Source organism: Lepidothrix coronata, unplaced genomic scaffold (genome assembly GCF_001604755.1).
Source record: "Lepidothrix coronata isolate B3197 unplaced genomic scaffold, Lepidothrix_coronata-1.0 Scaffold64, whole genome shotgun sequence".
In the NCBI taxonomy this organism is placed as follows: Eukaryota; Metazoa; Chordata; class Aves; order Passeriformes; family Pipridae; genus Lepidothrix; species Lepidothrix coronata.
In genome coordinates this window covers 4,320,925-4,345,897 of record NW_016690244.1, presented here as the reverse complement: position 1 = coordinate 4,345,897, position 24,973 = coordinate 4,320,925, and the positions used below count along the sequence as shown (strand labels likewise).

At 39.5% G+C, this 24,973-nt stretch overlaps 1 protein-coding gene across 5 annotated transcripts in view; it reads left to right on the top strand.

Moving 5' to 3' along the window:
* Positions 1–513: 513 nt before the first annotated feature.
* The window catches only part of CAPN7 (calpain 7), a 34,117-nt gene continuing 9,657 nt past the window's right edge, over positions 514–24,973 (top strand). For 3 of the 5 annotated variants that reach the window (XR_001875314.1, XM_017817934.1, XM_017817933.1), the window contains exons 1-16: positions 514–683; positions 4,857–4,965; positions 6,609–6,766; positions 9,062–9,129; positions 10,211–10,411; positions 10,803–10,889; positions 11,773–11,899; positions 12,606–12,691; positions 13,559–13,652; positions 15,079–15,225; positions 16,917–17,023; positions 18,497–18,617; positions 18,864–19,008; positions 21,502–21,601; positions 23,218–23,353; positions 23,783–23,858. Coding sequence is in view for 4 of the 5 variants with exons in the window: in XM_017817934.1 (XP_017673423.1) it covers positions 582–683; positions 4,857–4,965; positions 6,609–6,766; positions 9,062–9,129; positions 10,211–10,411; positions 10,803–10,889; positions 11,773–11,899; positions 12,606–12,691; positions 13,559–13,652; positions 15,079–15,225; positions 16,917–17,023; positions 18,497–18,617; positions 18,864–19,008; positions 21,502–21,601; positions 23,218–23,353; positions 23,783–23,858 (1,864 nt within the window). In the remaining variant the exon portion in view is untranslated. Of the gene's footprint in view, positions 684–4,325; positions 4,346–4,856; positions 4,966–6,608; positions 6,808–9,061; positions 9,130–10,210; positions 10,412–10,802; positions 10,890–11,772; positions 11,900–12,605; positions 12,692–13,558; positions 13,653–15,078; positions 15,226–16,916; positions 17,024–18,496; positions 18,618–18,863; positions 19,009–21,501; positions 21,602–23,217; positions 23,354–23,782; positions 23,859–24,973 lie in introns of those variants that run through there. The other 2 variants (XM_017817935.1, XM_017817936.1) reach the window with 2 other exon arrangements.

Sequence of the window (24,973 nt, the reverse complement as noted above, 5' to 3'; positions counted from 1 at the left end):
GACATGGTGGTGTTCGGTCATAGGTTGGACTCGATGATCTCAGAGGTCTTTTCCAACCTAACTGATTCTGTGATTATGTGAGTCATAGAATCATAGAATCAGCCGGCTTGGAAAGGACCTCTGAGATCATCAAGTCCACCCCTTGATCCACTACCGCCGTGGTTACTAGACCATGGCACTAAGCGCTACATCGTCAGGCGCCCGCCCCTCACACAGCTCCGGCCCCCCCTCACCGACTCCCCCCCTTCCCCCGCCCGCCCCCCACGGCACCCGCCAGCCCCACCCAGCCCCGCGCGCCGGAGCACGCGCAGTGCAGCCCCGGGCGGGCGGCCGCTGCCAGGGTGGGCGGGCGTGGCCTGGTCGCGGTGGGCGTGGCCAAAGCATCTGTCAGAGCGGCTGGGCGTGGCCAGATGCGCGGGGGGGGGCGTAACCAGACATGGGGGCGTGTCCTGCGGGCGCGGCGGGGTCAGGGGGGCGGGGGAAGCGGCCGGGCGGGTGGGGAGCTGCCGGCGGGGACAGGGTGGGCTAGGAGAGGTGCTGCTGCCGCTGCCGCCGGTGGTGGCACCGGGAGGGCACCGGCCATGGACGCCACCACGCTGGAGCTGGACGCGGTGAAGTTCGCGCAGCTGGCGGTGCAGCGGGACCAGAGCGGGCGCTACCAGGAAGCGGTCTTCTACTACAAGGTACGGCGGGTGGGGGCCGCTTCCCTCGGGGCGCCAGTGCCCCCGTCCCCTCACCGCGCTGATGCTCCGGAGCTACCGGAGGGTTCGCACTTCCCCCCAGCCAGCGGAGGGCCGGGGCAGGGAGGGAGGGGCGGCCGGCGCGGCCCGGCGCGGCCCGGCCCGGTCCTGCCGGCGGAGAGGGCGCGCTGGGTCAGCCCGGGGTGTGTGCCCGGGGACGGCCCGCTCGGCCCGGGGAAGGCGAGGCGGTGCCCGCCGGGAGGAGAGCGGAAGGCCGGCCGTGCGCCTCCAAAGTTTGTCCGTCAGTCTCCGAAGGAGCCGCGTCCCTCAGGGCGGGTTGCGAAATGCCTTTTCCCTGCGTCTGGTTTTCAGGTGGGAACGAGCGCTGCCCCTGCGCTGCTGTTTAGGGGTGGCACCGCAGGTGCTGTACTGGATAAGTGGGTGCCGGCGCTTCTTCCAGCTACTGGAAGCACAGCCCCCTCGGTGCTTCTCGGAAGCTTCGTCGTAACCTAAAAACGTCTCTGCCTCGCTACTTCTACGCTTTCGTTCCTGGCCTCTCCCCCACCCCCGCCAGGCCGGAAAGGCTGATCAGTTTTATGCTGGAGATGTAAGCGCTGGGCATTTTGGAGAACCGCAGGTCGGCAATGCTGCTGCTCTTGAGTGTGCTGCTGGAAACAACTCTATTGTACAATTGGTCATCAAAAAAAAAAAAGTCTATGGTGAAATACAAGATGCTCAGCAGTAAGACAGCTTCAGATCATAAGCTGTCAGTGATGTGTTTTTAACCACGTATGAATATTCTTAACCATTAGGGACCAGATTTTATTATTTGAGTACGGCTTCAGGTTGGTGTAACCGAGGGTGTAATGAGGTTGATTCAGTGTCTTGCTCAATATCTATAGACTTACTACTGGTATTTAGTAAATCTTGTGCAACTATTATGTATTTTTCACCTGTGTAAGTTGTCTCATTTTGTTGGGTTTATGTTTTGCATAGTTACATTAAAGTTCCATATCCCACTGGCTTTACTTCTCACCTGCAAGGAGGGATTTTTTTTAAGGCCATGTTTATCCTTGTCACTTTAATCGTTCCGCAAATTCCATTATTCTGCCAAAGTAATTCTTTTCCATTAACTTGCTAAAGGCTTGGTAGCTGGCCTTTTGCTTCATGAGTGTTAGGTGTCTATGAAATGTTTAAAAAGCGTAGTAATATTATTATGGTGGCCTGTGCGTGCAAGTGTGAAGGGATAGGAAGGGAAGTATCTTTTTTTTTTTTAGCCTGGTTGTTAATGTAGTGTGAGTTAAGTTTATATATGTAAAGCATATGTATGCAAAAGTCATAGTTACCCATAATAACACTGATAAACTCTGTACTTACCAGCAGCAGTGTGTGTGCGTGGTCTGATATCCATGCCCAGTATTGCTTCAGTACCGTATATTTCTGCATATATCTGAAAGAAATTATTCACTGCTCTACATAATAAAAACATCTCTTTGTGCAAGTAATCACCCTCGTACGCTTTTGAGCAGTGTGTGGAAAATCTTTTTCAGTTGCTGCATATGGGTAGTGTTCTTGCTAAGTGCAAAAACGCATTCCTGGCAATCTTGGTGCACTTGAAGCTTACACATGACAAAGAGTGTAACCTGGGTAGTGTTTTCTGGCGTGCAAAAGCTGTGCCAGAGAGCAGCACAGTCACATATTTGACCCTGTTATAGCTTTGAATCACAACTGCAGGTAAGGTTTCTGCTGTTCAGACAGGTGCCTCTTGGCAGTCCAACACTAGATATTGACGCTTGTGTCAGATTATATGCAAAGGTGTAGGTGTTCAATCCTGTTGTGATCAGGAGGAGTGAGAGCAAACTCAGCAGACAGTATTAAAGCGGAATTCTTTGTGTATATTTCAGCTGAGATAGGTTTGGCTTTCTGGATATTGCCTGAAGAATCATTGCCATATTAGATTAAACAAAAGTAGTTAGAAAATATCATCTAGTATTTTGGGGCCCTTCATGCTTTTCTTTTTGGACAATGCAAGTAAGCTCTGACCCATCACTAACTGTCTTATCAACTGATTTAAGCAGTTCAGAGCCCACTGGTGTAAGCATGTGGGAAAGCCTAGATGTTGAACTGGCTTCTGCGAGAAAGTGACCTTAAGGATGAAACATGGAAAATGCTACACTTGTTGCCCATAGACAACAGCGAAACAGACTGGTCTGAATGGAATTTCTATGGCTTGCAGGTGCTGTTCACTTCCTGCTGCCACTTAACTTTGATAGATCCCTAGAGGAGGGCTGCATGTGAACCAGCCTAGGGGCAGCTTGCTAGTTGTGCTCTGCAGAAATGTCAAGATCGTTTTTGGATACCCAATGACCTCAGCAAAGCTGCTAAAGGCTGTTGCTAAGTTTGAGTGTTGACCAGCAGTTAGCATCTTGCAGACTGACAATGAGTAGTTAGCTTAGTGTGGCTGTGGCACACTACTCATGACAAAGAACAATAACGATAGTGAAGAGATCATAAATGCTAACTCTGAATTGCATGTCCATCTGGTCACTGGAAACAGCTGGGGGGCTGGCTCTGCAGGTCAACTTCTTTAGTCCTTTGGAGGCTTAATTTATAAAAGACTGTTTTCGTTATGTTTACCTCTTAAAACCAGGCAAAACAGTTGTTCCTGAAGGTACAGAAGCAACATCAGTTGATTTTGCAGCACTGGTTTGAAAATCCACATTTGTTCTTTGCATCGTATGTAGACAACACGCCTTTATGATAGAGCACCTGATTTGTCAGTCTGTACTTGTCATATGTCACAGACAAATATATTTATCCTTTGAGCAGGTACCTATAGTGCGTTTTTTCCCCCTCCGAAGAATAGTTGTGTGCTAGACCTTAATGGTAGTTAATTGCTACATATAAATGGAACTTCAGTTTACCTTTCTGTGGCTGTGGACGTTTTATGTGACGTAATATGGAGATGGATGCCAACAGGGAGTATGTGGTACTTGGTTCTGTGATGCTTCTTAGTGAAAATTCATCCTGATAACAAGTACAGCCTATGTCAGGATCAGTTTTAAGCTTGGGCAAACTGGGCAGATGAGTAGGGGAGCAAACTGCAAAGCTTGACAGAAACAATGGCCATAAAGCACACAAGGGGCTCGTTGGCCATGGTTCTGTGCTTGCCCTGTGCAGAGCAGCCTCTCTGAGCACTATCTTTGTGAAGCAGCTCTCTAGTTACTATTTTGCTTTCTCTGGTACCAGCCTGCCTGCTATACGACCACCTCCTCTCCTCTTGTGCTGCAGAGAAGATGAGCACTGCCACAAGAGTGTTGTGGGTTTTTTCCCCATGCCAATAATGAGGACAAAATAAGGTTTTTGTCCTCATTTTTGTGGGTGACAACTGTGGATTCCCCATGTGGTTCTGAGACTGTGTCAGGTCTGGCTATTGATTGCAGCCCTGCCAAACCTTACATGTTTTTCGTAAATTTAGTGAATGGATAGACAGCTTATGCAACTGAAGGTGTTTTTTCTTGATAGATTTGTACAGCATGGGACAAGCCTTAATGTGGGTAGCATACTGTGCTTCTGAGCTGGAGGCCTATGCTCCCTTCTGGAAGTAGACTTGCATCCAGTATTTTTGTGTACGTGCAAATATTTGAAAAAACAAGTTTGAGAAGGTAGGAAACCTCAAATTTATAGACTTTCCACATTTGATAGCTTTATCTGAGTAATACTAAAAATCCCCCAAAATTCTTTGCATCTGATTTTGAAAAGCTTTTATCATTATTATCAGATTAAATGCAAATAACTTGAGTAGCTAATTTTTTTCCTAACCTTAAATCCACGGCTTTAAAACCAAACTGGTTTCAATGCATGCTTGGAAAGTTTTACATAAAATCTCCTAATTTCATACGATACTTTACAGACAGGCCTAAGATCTTGTCTTACAGAACTTCTAAATATTTTTATAGTCTTATAGGTTTTTCCAGATGTGAGAAATTGAACGTGATCTAATTTATAACCTGAAACTTCTTCTTTCCAGCAGAATTTCCCTTCAGCCACTGAGTCTTTTTGTAGATGTAAGGGCTTGCTTTCAAGCAACTCAAGGCTGTTGTAGGCCCTCTGTTTATGGAAAGTAATTTTCTAGGCAGCAAACATTAACTTTGTCTCAAATTCTTCTGTCTGCAGGAAGCCGCACAAGCCTTGATTTATGCTGGGATGGCTGGGTCAAACTTGGAAAATATTCAAGAAAAAATAAATGAGTACTTGGAGAGAGTTCAAGCTCTCCATTCAGCAGGTGGGTAAGGAGCTTTCCACTCAATTAATTTAAGCAGAGGTTTAATTAGAAAGTTGTTTGCTGCTGTGAAATACATATCAATGGTGTTTGCTCTGTTTTTCATTATTCTAATTTCCTTGTCCTTTGTGAAAAACCACAAATCAGTGCTTTGAATTCTGATACATCAGAAATTAAGTGGAGACTGAACTACCTAAGGACTTGAGTGTGGGTATTCTTTGCTTTTAAATATTCTGAGGAATCTCATCTGCAGAGAAAACATGAGAAAGTAATTAAATATAGCGATAAAAATTGATTAGGAACAAATCAAAACACACATCTGAGGTTAGCTGCATGATGGATTTGAAGCAAGTGGGTTCTGATATTTATATATAATTACTAATGTTGAGAGGGCAAAGGAGCTCTTTGCTCTCATAAGAGTTTCCTTGTTTGATCTGGTTTCAATGTTTCTGCCCAGACTAAATCCTTCAATTTTTGCACACCTGCAATTCTCAATTAGAATCATAGAATCATTTGGCCAAAAAGGGACCTTGGAAGGCCTATGTCCAGCAGAAAGCAGGGTAGACATTGATTTTTAGACCAAGTTGCTTAGGTTCAGTCAGGTCCTAAAAACACCTAAGGACAGAAATTTCCTGGTGCCCCTGAGCCCCCATTCCAGGGTGCAATTGTATTTCTAGTGATTATTTTTTTATATATATCTAGTTGTATTCTCCCCTGTTTCAATCCATAGCCACTGACTCTCATTCCCTTTCTTCACACTGCAGTGAAGAAAATGGATTCAGGCTCTTTCTTAACAAGCTCGCAAATAATGACAGGTTGCTATTAGGTCCCCCCAAAGCCATCTCTCCTCCTGGCTGGACAAGCTGTGCTTCCTCAGCTTTTCTAAAGGCGAAGTCCTCCAGCCTCAGCCTCACTGGGGACCCAAGGCGGGATGCAGCATTCCAGACAGTCTGCTGAGTGCTGCATAGAGGGTGCCAATCGTTTCCCCACCCTCAAATCTCCTGGCTGTGCTCCTGATGATGCAGCCCGGGGTGCTGTTAGCCTTCATTGCTGCGGGGGTCCTGCTGGCTCAGGTTCATCCACCTGTCCCCCAGACCCTCCTTCATGGGCCTATACCCTGCAGGGTGTTAGTCTGCCCAAGCACAGGGCATAGCATTTGTCCTGAGGTTCTTGGCAGCCTGTTACTTTAGCTTGTCTGTGTCCATTTGAACAGCTGTGTTCATTCACACAGCTGTGTGCTTGAATGAATTGGTTTGGTGGGGTCTGCAACCTCGGTGAAGGTGCACTCTGCCTTCTCCTTCAGGTCATTAATAAAGGTATTAAATGAAGTGGACACCTAAGGAACTCGTATGTTTTGTTAGGTGATGTGTTTTCACAAATGATGCAATATTTGACATAAACATACTTGTTCTCAGTGTAGTATGAAAGAGATTTTATTTACATTATTTGACATCTGAAATATCCTGAGAGCGTATCTCTGCTTCAGGGAGGGGGTGGTCCTTGCCTAGATGTTTCCAGACATTAGTTTCCAGACAAGAAATAGTTATTACTCATCTGATTAGGGTTGCTAGTGTTTCCATACCTTGTTAAGGATGTTTTTACATGTCTGCTGCTGAAGAAAGCTAAATACTTTCTTTTTCGTTTAGTTCAGTCACAGAAAACAGACCCTCTGAAGTCAAAACAACAGTTGGACTTGGAGCGTGCTCACTTCCTAGTTACACAGGCTTTTGATGAAGATGATAAAGGCAATGCAGAAGAAGCTATAGAGTTGTACACAGAAGCCGTGGAACTCTGTTTGAAAACAGTATGTTAAGCTACAGGTTAACTTGGTGGAATTATGTGATGGTAAGAAATTCTTCAACTTACACAAGTGACTGACTCTTAAAGGCTGGCTTGAAAATGGAGTACCTGTATTTCTAAAAACTACTTTTTAATCTTTTTTTTCCCCACTGTATTTTTTTTAGCATTTCTTCCAGCCTGTGTTGTGTTGCTATACAGCACTGTAAATTTTTGGGGTCTTGTGATTTCTGTGTGGGTTTTTTTTCTGAACTGGATCATACTAAAAACTAGAAATATTCTGGAACGTTTTTCATGTTAATTTTTGCCCTGGAGCAAATACAGTGCTAAACCAAATTAAAAACTGTTAAAACTGAAGATGACTTGCTAATGTGTCAGCTGTATTACTTTCTGACTACATTAAAGGAAGTAATTTAAGTGAAATTTTTGTGTGTGACACTTTCTGAAGATGTAATAGTCTACTGATGCCAAAACTAGTAAAAATAGTACTTGATTGCTCAACATTAAAGCTGTTATGAGTGAATTCAATTCACACTGAAATTAATAAGGACAAATTGGCCATTATGTAAATGATGAAGAATATAATTACAGGTACTGCTTTTTTCCCCTAAGTCCAGTTGCCTTAACTAACTCATTATAAGAAGAGCTCACCATCATAATGTAACTCCACCAAGTCTGTTTTTCTTTTTCCCTTCTTTTCCCTTTTTATAATGTAAAAATATATGCGGGTTGTTGAGAGTGGTATGTTACTGTTGCTACATGCTAGAGTAAGTTCTTTTCTCTGAATTCTGTAAAGAGGTTATACCTAGGATAAAAACCCCTGGTGATGCAGTGTAACCAGATCAAGAGTTAGTAGAACTGCTCTAGTTTTTTGACTTGAGCTGTTGGAGCAGAACATTTTCAGTCTATTACATAACATCTGCTGCGGCAGTGTACTGTTTTTCCTCTGCTGTGTTCCTCCTCCTGTTGTGTCAGTGCATGAAAATATTACTGAAGTTAGTCTGAAAGTACGTATTTTGTACATGTATTTTTCATGTCTGAAAGAACATATTTTTATTAATAACTGCATATATATATGCATGTATAACATCGGGTACTTCATGAGGTACAAGATACTGCTGAAGTTTCTTTTAATCTTGACTAGCATATTATTTTGTTGACATGGTGGTAAGCTTTGTCCCTTGGGGTGACCCAAAAGTACCACCTTCTTCCCAGGATGAAAGAAGATTGAAGGAACTCTGCTATCTTGAAGCTTTACTTCTATTTTTCTCCTTAGAATATGCAGGTGGAGAAATTTGTTTCTTCCTTACCCTTAAAGTACTCAGAGAGCAGCCATTCCTCCTCTTGTGTGGCTGATTCCTAGATGACTGTGCTGGTGTTCCATCTCCATTGCTTACCTTCATACATCTTTCAGAATCTTTTCCAACTAGGAACTCCAGCGTGTAATTTATTTGCAAATGAAGTTAGTAGCTTGTAGAGGGTGTTTCTCGTTTTGTTTCCTGGGGTGAAAGTAGCTTGTTTTTTGTATCCTCAGTTGACCTGGCTGACCTGGTCAAGCTACAAAGCTAGAACCTGAAACCTGTCACACTTGTGGGTGTCACAGGAGAAGCCACATGTCATGTTGTGCCTCTTGCAGATTGTTTAGCAGCAGAAGCCATGCTTCACCTGTAAGGAAAAGGAAAATGTAAACTGTCATAGCTGACCTCCCAACTGGGAACAGAAGTTAGCACTCTTGATACCTGTTTCCTTGCCCTGTCATAGTTCTATGCCTTTGACTGCAAGTTAAAAATGTTGTTCTTGCACATCTGTCTTGTTAGTTTGTATTTTATGAAAATAAACATTCAAAAATGTATTTTTTTTTCCTAAGGTACCCTGATTATTTTTTACTCATTGGGGGAAAGAATGAGAACACATCCAAGCTCAGTAGTGTATGTTACATTTGGTTTTGTGTTCTTTCTGCCCATAGTGTTTTAATACAGTTAATTCTTCTGGCAAATTTTTTTTCTGTATGTTATGTTTCCCATGTGATGTTTTTAAACATCACTTCCATTTTATGAACATTTCACTAGAACAGCAAAATGATATTTACGTACTTCATATGGTTTTTATGATGAGATTTAAAAAAAAGAACAGCAAAAACCCTACAACCCCCACATATTTGCTCATTTAAAAATAGAATTGGGAAAAATAGCTAGTTACTCTTCAGTGTAATCTAGAATTATGACAAACTGAGCTTTTAAAACATGCTGGGTTTCTTTCAATGTGTAGCTTTGTTTTTTCTTGCTTTTATTTTGTACTTCAGGCTACTGAAACTTCAGAAGCAGGCCTCCAGTCCAAACTGAAACAGCTGGCTCGACAAGCGCTGGATAGGTGAGTACTGCTAATGTTAGTAAATATACTTGCTGTCAGGTCTAAGTGCACCCTCTGAGTTGTGTTCTCAGTCTTGCATGTCTGCATGGTTTCTGGGTAGACCAAGCTCCCGTAGACTTCTCCTTGGAGCTAGCTGCCAGCTGCTACACTGCTGAATGTAGCAGCTGTTGTGCCAGCCCTCTGGGAATCTTGGGACATGCAGAATTAGGAAAGGACTGTGTATATGCTCGAACAAATGCACTGCTTCAGTATTCAGAGATAAATATCAGAGCTTCTATAAAAATGCTGAATTGAAGCCAGCATGAAGTTAAGGTGTCACTGTCCCTTCATAAGGAAGACGACTTGGAAACTGGGAAACACTTATCTTGACAATAGCAATCTAATTGCATGGTATATGTGTAATAAAGTGTCTGTCTGAAACAATTTGCACAAGTATAAGTTCAAGATACCTCTTCTAAAATCAACTGTTTGACGGTGAATCATGGCCTACGTCGGGCAAAGTTTCAGTATAAGCTGGTTTTTAGCACTGCTTGGTCTGTGTTCAGAAAGAAACCAGTATTTTGCATGTGTGTGACCATCCACCAGCTTAATGCAGCAACAACAAAATATGGCTCCCGAATACACAGTCTTCAAGCAGTTGAAATGCTGGGTTGTGAGAATGGCTGTGGGTTTTTACTGCTATTGTAGCTGCTAGACAAAATAAATCCGGAAGGTATGAGAGGGTGCAAATCAGTTTTCTCTCTCTGTGTTTCGGTGATCTTGTTTTGAGATTCCAGATAATGAACACTTACACAAATTCTCCTATTAGCGTAATTTAGAGGCAATAAAAATCTAATGAGTTCTGCCAAAAGTAGCTTATGTGAGTTGGAAATGCTATCTTTTAATTGATTCAAGAACAGGAAAGTAAAGTACCAGCATCAGAAATAGATTTTGGGGTTTTTTTAGGGAAAGTGGTGAACAAATTGGGCATTTGTTCTTTCCATGTAATATATGTGGGAACATGAACCAAGAGAATGAGTAATTGAACCATAACTATGTTTTTATCATTGTTGTAAGTAAAATGCATTTTTATTTGCTTTAGAGCAGAGGCACTGAAGGAATCTATGTCAAAGTCATCTCAGAAAGAAAAGTCAACTGCAGCTAAACCAAATCAGCCAGTGAGAACGTTCTTCCCATTAGGACCTGATTTTTCTTTAAATGATAAACCACAGACAATCAGAGCAGTACAAGCTAGTGAACCTCAAGGTCAGAGATACACTGCAGAGGAGATTGAAGTGCTCAGGTAAGTTGAAGATTTTCCAAAATGAGTTCATGAGAGATCTGGCTCTGAGAAGCCAAAGTACAGAGGTGTTTTCATAGATTAAGCAACTGCACTGGAAATTGAGGTTGCATAATATTTTGTAGGACTGTGGCTTCTGTTGCATCCAATTCCTTTTGCTTAGATTTTTATTATAGGTGGAATAAGCTACAAATAATCCATAAAACCTTTAGCCTAAATTTTGAATTTTTAAAACTATCAAATACATCGATTTCAAGTGACAGTTGTCTAGTTTTCAGAAGCACTGTTCTGTTACCTTTTAAAAACTGATTTTGTTGCTATTACCTTTTGGAACTTAGTCTTTGAAAGATGATAGATAGGTTTGTAACTATATTTGTTTTGTTATGACTTTCAGGAAGACTTCAAAAATTAATGGCATTGAATATGTACCTTTCATGAGTGTGGATCTGAGGGAACGTTTTGCTTTCCCTATGCCTTTTTCGTAAGTATGGTTCAATTTCTGAACTTCACTTTTGTTTTTATTTTCAAAACTTTCCCATATTTGGTATTTCTGTGTTTTCTTTTTAGGAGATTAAAATTGGTAAGGTAGGGTTTTAATCATAATTCAGGCAGAGATACTTAAATACTACCACTTCCTTCTTCCATTCTGAACTTAAGACTTCATTGTAGGCTGACCTTGCTGTATAGTGCTTTTGCAGTTGTGCCTTCAGGCCTGTAAGGACAACATTATATTTGACTTTTTGGAATATTGGGCTGGGCTGGCAACTTGGTCCCATTTTCTAATTCTGCTCCACACAGAGTTTAGCTCCCTTTGTGTCAGTTACCTGTAAACTGAGGGTGGTAGCCCTTTCCTCTGTAAAGGACTATTCCGAGGAATAGTGATATGTAACTGCTAGACCTTCATTCATGAGCAATAATAATATGTCAAGATTGCATAGCCATAACAGACAAAGACACTTGGGGTTGGTTTTTTATTTTGGTTCGGTTTTTTTCCCAGTTTTTTGCTAAAGGCGTATCAATCAAACAAGCCTCAATTTTCAAAACTAAAGAAAGTTTTTATTATTAGGTTCATCATATTCAAATAAAGTGCAGAATTTGAGTTTCTACTGGTGTAGGTGGCTTTTTGGAATTCCCTGCTGTTCAATCTTTTATGAAGGAAACTCCTGGGTTTTATTTCATTTTTTTTTTCCTCTAAAAATCACACACTTAGAAGTGATGTTCTTTGAAATTGTTTTACAGCTTTTTAATTTTTCTGTACATATTTTGCACAATCTATCAGATGTACATAGGATTGGTCAAACCATGAAAAGCTTTTCTAAACTGCTACTGATTTATTTCTACTTTTTTTTCTCTTTTAAATCTAGTGATAAATGCGGGAAGTTACCATTATCCCCCAAACAGAAAGCAATGTTTGCCAAGTGGGTGCGACCAGATGACATAACAAATAACCCTACCATGATCTACACTGTATCAAGTTTCAGCATAAAGCAGGTAAATTGTTCCTAAAGAGAAGTGTGTGCTGCTCCCAGGGAACTTTCTTGTTCAAAAAGGAATCCCCAAATGTGAGAGTTCATTCCTTGACCCTCATGAGATTAAATAAATAAATAAATTCCATAAGTTTTCTGTCCACAAGAATAAACAGGTGTTAGCAGTGACAGTGAAAATTAGAATTTGAATTCCAGCTGAAAATCCTGTTTTCTAGAGATAGTGGTAAGGGTAGTATGAAAAAGCCAAGGTGTACTCTGCAGCAAATTGCTCACTTCATTTAGTGCATGGGAAAAGTAATGAGAAAGATCTTTAAATTTTTATTTGATGGGAAGCAGTGGCCCATTGAGAACGGGGACATATCCTAGTGTCAAGTTGCAGATGGTCCAAACTATTCTGGAATCTGTAATAGATTATGCCCTTGGATATGGTATTTGGGAGGAAGGAGTAAGTGTGAATGCGTGCTGAGGTATCTGTGCTTGCCTCTGATTGTCATTAGTAATTCTAACTTTGGTTTGCTTTGTAGGGGACTCGTGTTTAACAAGCATACACTTCCTGCCTTTTTAGTAGTGGATTTGTTTCTCTTCGTTTAAAGCTTTCCTTTTTGAAGGCAATTACTAACTGATGGTTTTCCTTCCCTCCATACACTGCATTCATCTTTCAGTATTTGAGTTATTAGAAAATGTCCTCACTGGTTTTCTTTTCTTTGTAGACAATAGTGTCAGATTGCTCTTTTGTGGCATCACTAGCTATCAGTGCAGCATATGAAAGAAGATATAACAAAAAATTGATCACGAGGTAAGTAGCTGTTGCTTTCTAAGGTCTTTCTGGACTTAATACTGCCAAGCTTTTGCAAGATGTTCCATGACACTTGTACACAGTAAAAACTAGCATTTGTTTCACCTTCATCTCCCTTGGACTTGTGGTTTCAGCACTTCTAAGAGGAGAGCCAACTATATATAGATACGTATACAGACATTGGTGTTTAACTTAGATCTGCTTCAAGGAGTAATGAATAGTTTGGAAGGGGTTTTTATTTGTTTGGGATTTTTTTAATAGAAATTTTACTTACAATGCTTTATAGTTTCGTTGCAACTCATTGTAGAATTAATGTTAGCAAAACTGTCTGAGTTCCACTCGTTGGGGATCCCATGATAAATTTGCCATGAGTTTTGTGGACTTTGATGGGAGCCCCTTGCCAGACCAGTGTGTGAATGTTTTTGGATTGCTTCGTTTTAACCTATTCTCATTAGAACTGAACTTGTGTTCTTTTCAAGAGCAGTGAGTTCTGCACTGCCTTCTTCTTCAAATGTTTAACTTATAAATACAGTACTTCCCTGAATGACATTAGAGATATGTAAATACCATTTGTTTAATAATGATAATTTTCTTTGCCTTGCTTCTGTTTGAGAAACAATTAGGTTACTTATGTTCTTTTTGCTACTATATTAAGCAGAAACCTGCAGGAAAAGCAAGGCCTGAAAAATAAAACCTATTTCCACATGATTATTTTTTACTTTAAATTTGAGTTGCTCTTTCATTAAAAATTCTATATTGATGTTAAGTATAAATTCCAGGAACAAACTGTGTTAATTCCACTCTTATTGTTATCAGCCAAGTAATTTGTCACAACTTCCTCTTTTTCTTTTTTTTTTCTATTAACAGTATAATTTACCCTCAGAATAAGAAAGGGGAGCCAGAGTATAATCCATGTGGTAAATACATGGTGAAGCTTCATATCAATGGTGTACCTAGAAAGGTAAATGGTTTTGGGGAGACTTAGTGCTATTACTGTTTAAGTCATATATTTTAAAGGCTTGGTCTGCTTCACTGTGAAGTGCTTGCGTAGCCAAAAAATCCTTATATCACTTAAAAGAATTATGAAAACCAAACAGGAGCAAAACTACATATCCCATATTTATGAATTGGATGTGCACTTTTCCACCCCATCTTAGAAAGGAAGTTACAGAATTTAAAAGTACAGAGGGGGACATCCAGGCAGAGTATAGATATGGAATGACCATAGAGGAGTAACTCGACTGCAGATTTTTAGTATGGAGAGGAGATGCCTGAACACAGAACTTTTTAAACTGACAAAAAACTTAATTTTCTTTTCAGCACAATAAATAAGGACATAAAATAATGTATTTCTCCATATAATACTTAATAGTAGCACTGATTATTGCAGATCATATTGTCTGATGAATGTTTAGGGGAGTTCAGAAGTAGAGTGAGCATATTCATGGGGGTGGGGGAGTAAGGCGAAACTCGTCAGAGGGATATAACCTCTGGGTCAGGAAGTCCTTAAGCTGCAAAATTCTGGAATCTGAATGTTTCAAGAAAGTATCATTTATGTGTTTGCCTTGCTCTTATTACCCCTTCCAAAATATCTCTTAATGGCTTCCTTTTGTTATGATGAATGGCCATTTGCTCTTCTATGAAAAGGATTATTCGTTTTTGCACAGATAGGATTTGACCAGAAAATGTGCTGTGTTGGTAGCCTGTATGTAATGGACTAATGCCAACAGAAAACTGAAAATCTATTCAGAGAAACTGTCTCATACCACTACAAGTATGCAGGAACAATCTATGATAATGAGGAATATATGCTACCCAATATAAGGAAGAAATGTTAATACTGTAACAGCTGCTGCTATGAGTTGTTTTCCCTCTTCAGAGGGAAGAAACTTAAATCTAGAAGTAGAGGCTATGAAAGTGATATGACACAGTTTGTCTCCTTATAGACAAATAAATGTTTATTTTTCTGCTGGCTACCAAGCACAGTCCATGCTCTTGATTCCTAATTAGTTGAGGAATGTTGTTTGGCTTTTCTTTACTTTTTTATGCTTGTTATTACACTGAACGTTTCTGCACGTACCTTTTACAATAGATATTAAACACTTTATAAGACTGTACTGTTGTCATTCCTATTTTACATATGACAAAGAGAGGCAGCCAATCACTGGACACTCAGTTGGGCCAGTGCAAGTCAGAGATGGCAACAGAATTTCTTTTTCGCTTGGGCAAACCACTGCAGAATTGACAGAGGTGTTAACATGTGAGAATAATGGTCAGGTCTGGTTGTATCTGAGAAGCTGTGTATTAATGAGGGGTTTGGTTTATTTCCTAAGCACTTTCAAATTATTTTATTAGGTTTATGATGATTTTTCATTCATTTCAAACAGGTAATCATAGATGACCAGTTACCTGTTGATCATAGTGGGGAACTTCTCTGCTCTTATTCTAATAATAAGAATGAATTATGGGTGTCTCTAATAGAAAAGGCTTACATGAAGGTCATGGGAGGATATGATTTTCCTGGATCAAATTCTGTAAGTATGAGATTATTTCTTAGAGGAAGAAATTCCACTCAGATAATATTGGGTCAAATAATTTCCTTCTAGTGTGATCAAAGTGAATTGCTTGGGGAGACAAGTATTGGGTTTGCCATTTTCTTAATTTTTTTTTTTGTTTCTTTCTTTCAAATATTCTTAGCTGTACTTAAGGAAATTATTCTATCAAAGTAGAATGAGCAAGATATCTATCTTGATGGTCCGAGTTAATCTTAGTTCTCAGACTGCACTATTGACACTTGTGGGCGGGAAGTACCTGTATTTTATATAAAGCCTAGATGAAAGTGTTGGGTGAAGTCATAAAATTTCTTTGCCCATATCAATACTGTTGATTTTGGTTTCTAACTCAATAGGGCAGTTCTCCCTCATTAGGTAATGGAGTCAGCTAGGAAAGGGCTAGTCATTCAGTACGTGTATGGAGGGAGCAAGTACTTTGATCTGTGCAAGTTTGTTTATCAGATTGTTCCACTCACCTACATAAATATGTATCGGGTTCCTATAATGTGGTTACTAAAGAAACAGTCATTGACTGTGCTGCAGCTAAACTGGCATGCAAATTATTCTTTCAAAGAGGGACAGTTTACTGAAATGAGTATCCCTTATAATCTTAATTTGTTACTTAGGAAGCCTTTCTGATTTCACTTTAAAATTCTTTAAAATTTTAATAGTGTATTTTTTCATTTCATGGTGCTGTTCGCATTCTAGTTAATCACATTCTTGGAGGGTATACTAGGTAATCATCATCCCTTGAAAAATTATTATGGAACAAATGTGGCTTTGTGTAAGGGGTAAATGTAGCACACATTTTTATCTGTGCATATGTCAGTGTCAGGCTGCTTTGTTTTGAAGGACAGAAGCTGGTGAGAATAGATGTGTTTTATTCTCATCGTTGTTCTCTAACTTGCTATCTGGAAAAACAGCTTGACTTGTGACATTTAATCTCCACCCTTCCCACCCCCTCTGGTTTCCACTATATTCTAGCTTCCTTGTGTAATCAGGGTTACTTACTGACTGTCTTGTACTTGTAATTCTTCAAGTTCCCACCCAGCAGTGCTGGTTATTGACACTTCAAACATTTAGAGTGTCTGCTTTTGCTTTGAGGAGTAAAAAGCGAAAGAAAAGGAATAAGCAATGTTTCAAGGAGCTGGGAGATTAAAGCATCTTTTCATGGAAATACATGTCAGTGTCAGCTTTACCAAAAAGAATAAAAAAACCAAACCCTGAGCCTTAAAGTAAAACTTAAATTATTTAAAATGCATATATACTGCTTTTGAGACTGTGCTTTAAGAGTTTGTGAATCAATGAAATAAATAGAACACATCACACAAATGAGTGTGACTGATGATTCTCTTATGCTTCTGTTACTCTGAAATTCCCAGCTTCTGGGGGGGGTGTGGATTTTTTGGGGGGTTTGTTGGGGGTTTTTTTTGGTTTGGTTTTTTGTGGGTTTTGTTTGGTTTTGTTGTTTTGGTTGTTTTTCATTTTGTTTTTGTTAAACGATTTGGAAATGTTGTCCTTATCTAATCAAAGAATTTTTTGTTAGTCTTTATCTTGAGCCTTTTAGGTGTAGAGTTGTACTGTAACGTGTGTTGATTTCTTTTGAGGCATTTTTATAAGATGTCATATGCTGATGGATCTGTTCTGATTTCTTTTGAATATTTGCTTTTCAGAATATTGATCTCCATGCACTGACTGGTTGGATACCTGAAAGAATTGCTATGCACTCTGACAATCAAGCTTTCAATAAAGACAGTACTTTCAGAATGCTTTATCAGAGGTAGATGTTTTTTCTTTCCTAAGTAATTAAAATGCTTGCTGTGTAGTAGGTGCATTACCACTGTAAAAGCAGTACAGTCATCATAGATCCTTTGATAGCATTTTGGTATTGCTACAGGTTGTGCTTTATAAAATTTCTATGTACTTTGTGGAAGAAGAAAAATTGAGGTATTGGTGGCTTTGATAAAACAGAAGAGTAAAATATTGTGGAATTCTTTACATATGAAGAAAAATAATAGTAGCCCTTTTCTTGATGAAGAAAATAGAACACAGAGTCACAGAAGAGCAGCTTGGAACTAACATAAAAGTTAAGTGTTTAAAAGTTGTTCTCACACAGCTCCCCAGAACTTATGCACTTATCTGCTGTCCTTAGCAAGCAGATATTATATAGTATTTCTAATCATATCACAAGACTATGCCCCATTAGTAAGTGTCCTGGAGTAGCAGCAAAAATCTATCAAAACAGCAATATTTGTCTTCAGACATACCATAACAGTTGGATTTGATGGTCTTAAAGGTCCAAACTAAATGATTCTATTATTCTATTTGTGGTGAAAGGCAGAGCTGCAATTTATAAATGCCAGCAATCAAATACTTGGATTTCTTTCAAAATGGTTTTGTGCAACCAGTTTCTTACGTATGTGAGTGCAGTAGAGGGGTGTTATTCTGATGACTGAAACATCTGCATTCATGATAGAAGAGCATGACTCTTTTGACAGTGCTTTTTCAGTTGGTTAGGAGCTTTTTAGATGACTGTCAACAATTCTTCAGATATTCCAGCACTGTAATTTGGAGGTGTGACTGCAGTTAGAATGGTATCTAGCCATTATAGCATCACTATTGCTTACCTGTGCTAGACTGAAAATGTTTTGATCCATAGCCCAGTGACCCTGTACACTGACTGGGGACACTGAGTCTGTACTTGAATTCTAGCATGGACTGTGAAACATGCTAGTGTGTTTTCAGAGTAATAATTGCTGCAAAATTAACAATTGCTATTCATAACACAAAACTTGAGTGTGAACACCTGCAAAAGTACAGAAGCACGAACTTCTCATTCTTTAGGTTTTGGAAAGCACCTTCAGAATCCTGAGGGTGTTGACAGCATTATTAATTTACTACATGCAGTGCTTGGCTAAGTGTTGATGAAACCACGTTTGTGCTCAGCTGAAGACCTGTGAAGAGTATCTTTAAAAAGTGACACAGGTTGAACTTCAGGTTGATAAATGCTGAATTATGTTTATGAAAATATGAAGTCACATTAAAAAAATAATTTTTCACTTAAAGTCTGTACTTAATTCTGAAAGAAAAATAGTTCCACTTTCTTAAGCTTTTTCAGGAGTGATTTCTGCTGACCAAAAACCAAAGGCATGCTAATGGACAGTCTAAAAATGTACTATAGCAGGCTCTGGCAAATGCTAGTTTGCAACTTGCAAGGTTTTATTAAGATATTTTTCGCTTTTTTTTTGAACAGATTTCACAAGGGAGATGTCCTTATTACCACAGCAACAGGGGTGATGTCTGAAGAGGAAGGAGAAAAATGGGGTTTAGTTCCAACCCATGCATATGCAGTCTTGGACATAAGAGAATATAAGGTATCAAATAAAACTGAACATGTTTTCAGATGCCTGTTTGAAAACTCCAGTGGGTTTCTAGGTTTACCTTAGGTGGGCAGCTACTGATTTTTTTCTCTAATGGCTAATATAGTGTATTTTGTCATGGTCTCCACTGGGAAATTTCAGAAAACTTAATGATGCTGTCTTTTCTTTAGCTATTGGTCCATATAAAAAATACCTTGAATATGTAAAAATTACCCTGACAAGATGAATTTTATTTTATAGGGACTTAGATTTCTTCAGTTGAAAAATCCCTGGAGCCACTTACGTTGGAAGGGACGATACAGTGAAAATGACATAAGAAATTGGACCCCAGATTTACAAAAATACTTGAACTTTGATCCAAGAACAGCTCAGAAAATAGATAACGGTAATAAAGTTTGAGAATTCACTATTTTTTTCCAATAATACAGATCTTTGTCATGTATCCTTGTAGGAAGGTGGAAATAAATGCTTAAGCACAAGGAGAGTAAAACAAATACTATGAATTAAATAGTCCAAAAGTTTAGGAAGTATTTCTGTATCTAAATCTGTCATTTCAGGTTTGACTTGAGGTTTAAGTAATCTGGACTGTTAAATATATCTCAAATTCACTGACAAGAAAGTACCTCCTTGCTTATGTGTTGCTGTCTCAGCATCTGAGTGTGGGGGAGTTCAGTGCAAAGAGAACATGCTTTTTAATATGTCATTGGACTTTCTGTGGGGTTTTCCCTATGGCATTAGCAAATACATACAGCATGCTTACTGTAATCAGTATTTAAATTAGTCTTGCCTGTACTGGAGGTAAGTGGGTTCTTTCTCCCTTGCATTACTTTGAAGATTTGTTTATAGATATATTAATTATATACACTGTGTTTCAGGTTGTAAGACTAGATTGAGATCCATCTTCGAGATAGTGGCACTAGTATGTCCCTGCTCAGAGAAACCACTTGGAATGATGCCCAGTGTTGTCTCTTCTTTCTAAGGGAGCAGCAGAGTATAGTATCTGGAAAGTCAGTGTGGGTTTGGTGGTGGAAGGACAGGTTGCCAATAGTTTAGAAATTCTACAGTAGCTGCATTTTACTTTCCGAAAGAGAGTTCTGCTTTTTACTGTATCCTAGTTGCTGTCTGCATATCTCTATGAGGGAGCCCTTTTGTTCAGTGCCACTCTGTTTCTACTACAGTATACATTCAAATCCATTAAATTAGAGCATTTATTGATAATCATCATCATCATGGCTAGGCTTCGCGAACGAAGATTTGGGAAGGGCTCTACCCACGTTTGTTACAGGCATGCTGGTGGCTAAAAAGGCCAATACGAGATAGACACGTCCGGTTGCAAAAGGCACAGCAGAAAGACTCCTTAGGTGGTATATTCTGCAAGACACGGTTCTTTCTGCGTTGTCTTTTCTCCTCGAGGGTGACCCTGCGTGCGTTCTCAAAAGCATCAGCAGCGTTATAGATGGTGTGTCTCCAGGCCTCCCGATTGGAGGCCAGAGTAGACCAGTTATGGTGATCAATATGGCCGAGGCTGAGATGTTTTTTCAGGGAGTCCTTATATCTTCTCTTCAGGGCTCCTCTCTTGCAGCAGCCGGTGGCAAGTTCACCATAGAGCAGGATCTTAGGGAGGCGGTGGTCCTTCATCCTTGAGACGTGCCCTGCCCAGCGCAGTTGCGTTCTCAGTAACATGGCCTCAATACTTGTGACAGCTGCTTGCTCTAGAACAGATGTATTGATCACATAATCTGACCAGTGGATGTTTAGGATTGTACAGATTGTTGATGGAAGCGTTCTAGGAGACGGAGGTGGTGGCGGTAGATGACCCATGATTCAGATCCATATAAAAGAGTAGACAGCACTATGGCTCTGTAAACACTGATCTTTGTACTTTTCTTCAGGTGTTTATTTTGCCAAACTCTTTTATGAAGAGCATTTATTGATAAGCCTCACGCAAATGCATAAGGAAAACTTTTGATTAAAATATAAGAATAGCAGCCCTGGCTTTGTGACAGTTATGAGGGAGTAGCTCATTATTTATTTACCAATTCATTTAGTAAGTAGTTTGTAACATCTAGTAGTTAAAATCTTATATAAAATTACATTAGTAGTTTTAATGGAGTTGCTCCTTCTAACTGGATTTGCACTCTGGTCTTACTTTTTGTGTGTAGCTATTATGACTGTTTTTTAGTGCTGCAAGATGTGCAGCTGCCTATGTCAGAGACTTGAATTATAAGGCTGTTACCACTTTAAGAGTTCATTCCATTAGGAATCTATTGTTTTGCAGGCACTCTTGTTGGCTGGAGTTACAGGAGCTTGCAATTAAGGGAGCTATGTTGTAAAGGAAGTTGTAAGGGAGAAGCAAAGGTGAAGGTGTTGTAAAGGTGAAGCAAATTCAGGGTGCCAAAGCAAGTGACGTAGGCATTGGATGAAGTATCTTAGAAATACATTCAAACATACTCATATGTTGATTGAATACTTGATTGTGCTGGATGATTACTGAAGGATGTTGTTGAATTGCAGGAACCCATTTGACTATGTCCTTTTTGTTTTCAGAAACCTAGAAAAGGGGAAGACAGGTCAGAATCACCTAATGACGTCTCTTTCAACGTAACAGATCCTCTCATACCTTCTGCTTAGTGCTTGAGAATGAAAGGCATTCTGACAGCTTCAGAAAGTTCTTGATAATAAGCAGAGACTAACTTGTTTTTTCTTGCTTTAAGTTGTTTGTTTAAATTTAGACATGTGGGCAATGCAGTTCTGCAAACTAAGTTTTGCAGAAATGTTGGCTAATATAAGCTGTATCATTTGCCCAGAAAGAGACTTTTGAAAAACAAGTAAAATCAAGATATCTGCTAAGAAAACAATAACAGCATTTCCTTTTTAGGCATTTTCTGGATTTCCTGGGAGGACCTGTGCCAGTACTATGATGTTATTTATTTGAGTTGGAACCCAAGTCTTTTCAAAGAATCTACATGTATTCACAGGTTGGTCCAAAAGATAAAATTTTTGTGTCAAAATCTCAGTAAGTGTTCTGAATAGATGTTTCCTTCCTTCCATTCTTCCTAGTTACAGCTAGGAGGTAGAACTCCAACCATGTTCTTTTAAGCCTGATTTCACACTTTTAAATTCTCAGCCCAGGCTTTCTTCTTGACTACTTCTGTAACAGAGTTGAAGCTCCAGTGACCTTTGTGATGTTACTGTGGACCTAAGACTGCATAACCAGATTTTGACCTCAGTCCCACATCTATCGGAATAGAAATCAAGATTTTTGTGCAGTCTGTCTCTAAGGAGTGACCAGACAGTGCTTGAGTGACCTCAATTTTATTTGGAATTAATTCTTCTGGCCAGTTGCAAGTCTGCTGTGCAGCGTGTGTTGTCTTCACAGGTGTTCACTGAAGTCAGAGTAGTTTAACCAATTCTGTTTTTCACCAGTTGTAACTATCATAAGTAATCTTCCTTGCCACTGATTTTTTTCTGAATGTGNGATACCCATCTCTTACCAAATATCCATCACATTCAGTTTTTTTGTCTCCCAGTTTGAGGATAAGTGTGTGTATCTGTGTCTTGGTTTTGGAAAGCAAGTGTTTCTTTACTTTTCCACTCCACTATACTGCACTTTGCCACTACTTCCACAACTGCTTCTGCTTGTGTTAGCTCTGCACAGGCTCCTTCATCCAGAGTGTGACTGCTGAGCTTATCTGCAAAGGCTCCTTCTATCTTTATGTTCCAATTATTTCTAAAATACACTGTGGTGGTATAGTAAGATGAGGTAACGTGTATGCTAATGTCAAAGCTCACCTATTGGTCTGTCTGTCCTTATATTATTAGTGATTCTCGTACCTCTGTGTAGGGAAATGCCTTAGCACAGCGGCAGTTGTCATAAAAAGTGGAGTAATGATGGTGATAATTTGAAGCTTAGTTAATGCAGCCTTCCACAAATACTGTTCAGTTTTAAAAATGTGGGAGGGTCAGTGAGACTTAAGAATAGCTGTATATGTTTCTATTTCCAGTATGCCACACTTTGCATTCAACCATCAGCACTTTCTGTTTTTTCAGATTGTATTTTCCTTGTCTCAATAGTTCATGAGGCACCAGGCAGATTCTGCAGTAGGATACCTCAAAGATCTTTAACAATTCCTGCACGGCAACCTTCCAGACATGAAACAGATCAAATTCTAAAATAAAAATTGCCTCAATAAAAAAACTAGATGAAAAAATTTGGCAAGTTTTTGGAACTAACCATAGCTTATAGATGGATTTCTGCAGTTAAAGTAGCGTAGGTGGTTTTCATTTAATATTGGTGTATGCAGTCATGACTAGAATATGTGTAGCTCAGGCTCCCCGACTGGTTCATTTTTTTTCTGGGCTTTGTGTGGTTGCAGTCACCAGCCAGTCTGTTTGTATTTAGCATTTTTTATTATCATACATGTGTTGTAGTGAACTCATTTATAAAACAATGTTCTAAGAATGCTTCTGATGAGACTGTATTCTGTCTTCCTACTGATAATAGCTAGCTCTCTGTATAGGTAGGATTTGGAGTTAGTTTCAAAGTAGGAATTAGTTTCTTACTCATCTAACACCATGTCTGTATCACTTTCAGTACCTGGGATGCAAAGCAAGGCCCGGTGAAGGATGCCTACAGCCTGGCCAACAATCCTCAGTACAAGCTGGAAGTGCAGTGTCCACAGGGTGGTGCTGCCGTCTGGGTCCTGCTCAGCAGGCACATCACTGACAAGGTGCTGGGTGCTTATTCCGTAAACCTTTCTGTAAAGCTTTCTGTTATTGGTATATTACTACTCATGTTTCATGTTCAGGTGTGTATGCCTGTGTGTGTATGTATAAATTTTAAATTCAGCAGGTACACATATCTAAAATTGAAACAGACCCAGAGTAACATTTGAGCTAAGTGGTTCTATTCCACCATAGAGGTTCTGAAGTAACTTTCAATCCTGGGGACTGAATAGGTTAAATTAGTGGCAGTTTATTTATTTCAGGCATTTTAAAAAGAATTGCATTGGGTATCTCAGTAAATATAAATATCAGGTCATATCGTGCAGTGATCAAAAGGGATGGTAGAATGTGTACTTGTCTCTGATGAAGCATTAATTTTGTTTCATAGAAGTGTACAACTCTGCTTGATTTGTGTCTGGTTGGTTTTTTTATAGGATGACTTTGCACACAATCGGGAATTCATTACAATGGTTGTGTACAAGACTGATGGCAAAAAAGTTTACTATCCAGGTTAGTGTACCTTAACTGTCAAGAAAATTATATTATAAATAAATGAGGAATTACAAAGAATTTTGTGGAGAGGAAAGGCATTTTTTGCTTTAACACTAGATGCCTCACTAAGAGGTCAATCTTATGAAATAGTTGTTTAGCTCTGATCACCTTCAACAGTCTACACTGTAGGAATAAGCTACATGTTGGAAGCACACTAAGATCTACATAGTCCTGCTGACACTTATTTTGCTGCAGCATTTTCTTTATTCTTCTGTTTATTTTGCAGTGGCAGTACTTAATGCTTAGAGGGAACAGATGCTGCGCTTCTGTTTCTCTGATAGCATAATTATTTCCTACATTTGTGAAATTATTTAAAGGTCTGCAGCTTCCACTAAATGAAAATAATCAAGGTTAATTGTCCTAAGAATTTGGCTTAATAAAGTACCTAAGCAAGCTTATGAGATTCTGGTGAACACTTCAACATATTTCCAGGAATATTTAAGAAAAATACTTATGTGTTCAAATTTTATCAAAATACCAGTCTTGGTCATTATATGTCAGATTCTACTCACCTTGAGAAGAAAGGGTTTGGCTTTTGGAGCTTTGCTGTAGCTGGGAAAAAGCCATGTATGCTTTAGTTCAAGACAGATAGCAGATCTGAAACACAGGCTGAGACACGCTGGTAAGCGTTGCATTGTTCACATCTGGTCTTGTTCAGTGAACTCTGCTGACCAGTTTCCCTAGAATCCAAGCTGTCTTTCTGCTGAAAGCATCTGTTGAGACCTGACCAAATCATCACCTGTTTTTGCAAGAGCTGATTTTGTTAAAGCATCTGCTTTTCCTTACAGCCCAAGACTTGCTTCTGGTTTTGCTAGTAATTGCAGCAGTGCTTATTTTATGTGTGTCTCACTGAAAACATTCTTAAGTGGGCAAACCAAACACATTGTGTAGTCGAGGGAATTCTGCTGTGCTTGAAAGAGACAGTCTTCTTAGCAGGATCACTAGCAAGAACTGAATGATTCATATGTTTTGTCTTGCTATCCAAACTCTTTTAAAAACTTTTAATCTCACGAGCTCAAATTTGTTTAAAACCTTTTTCCATGGAAATAGATTGGTCAAGCTGCAGTATTATT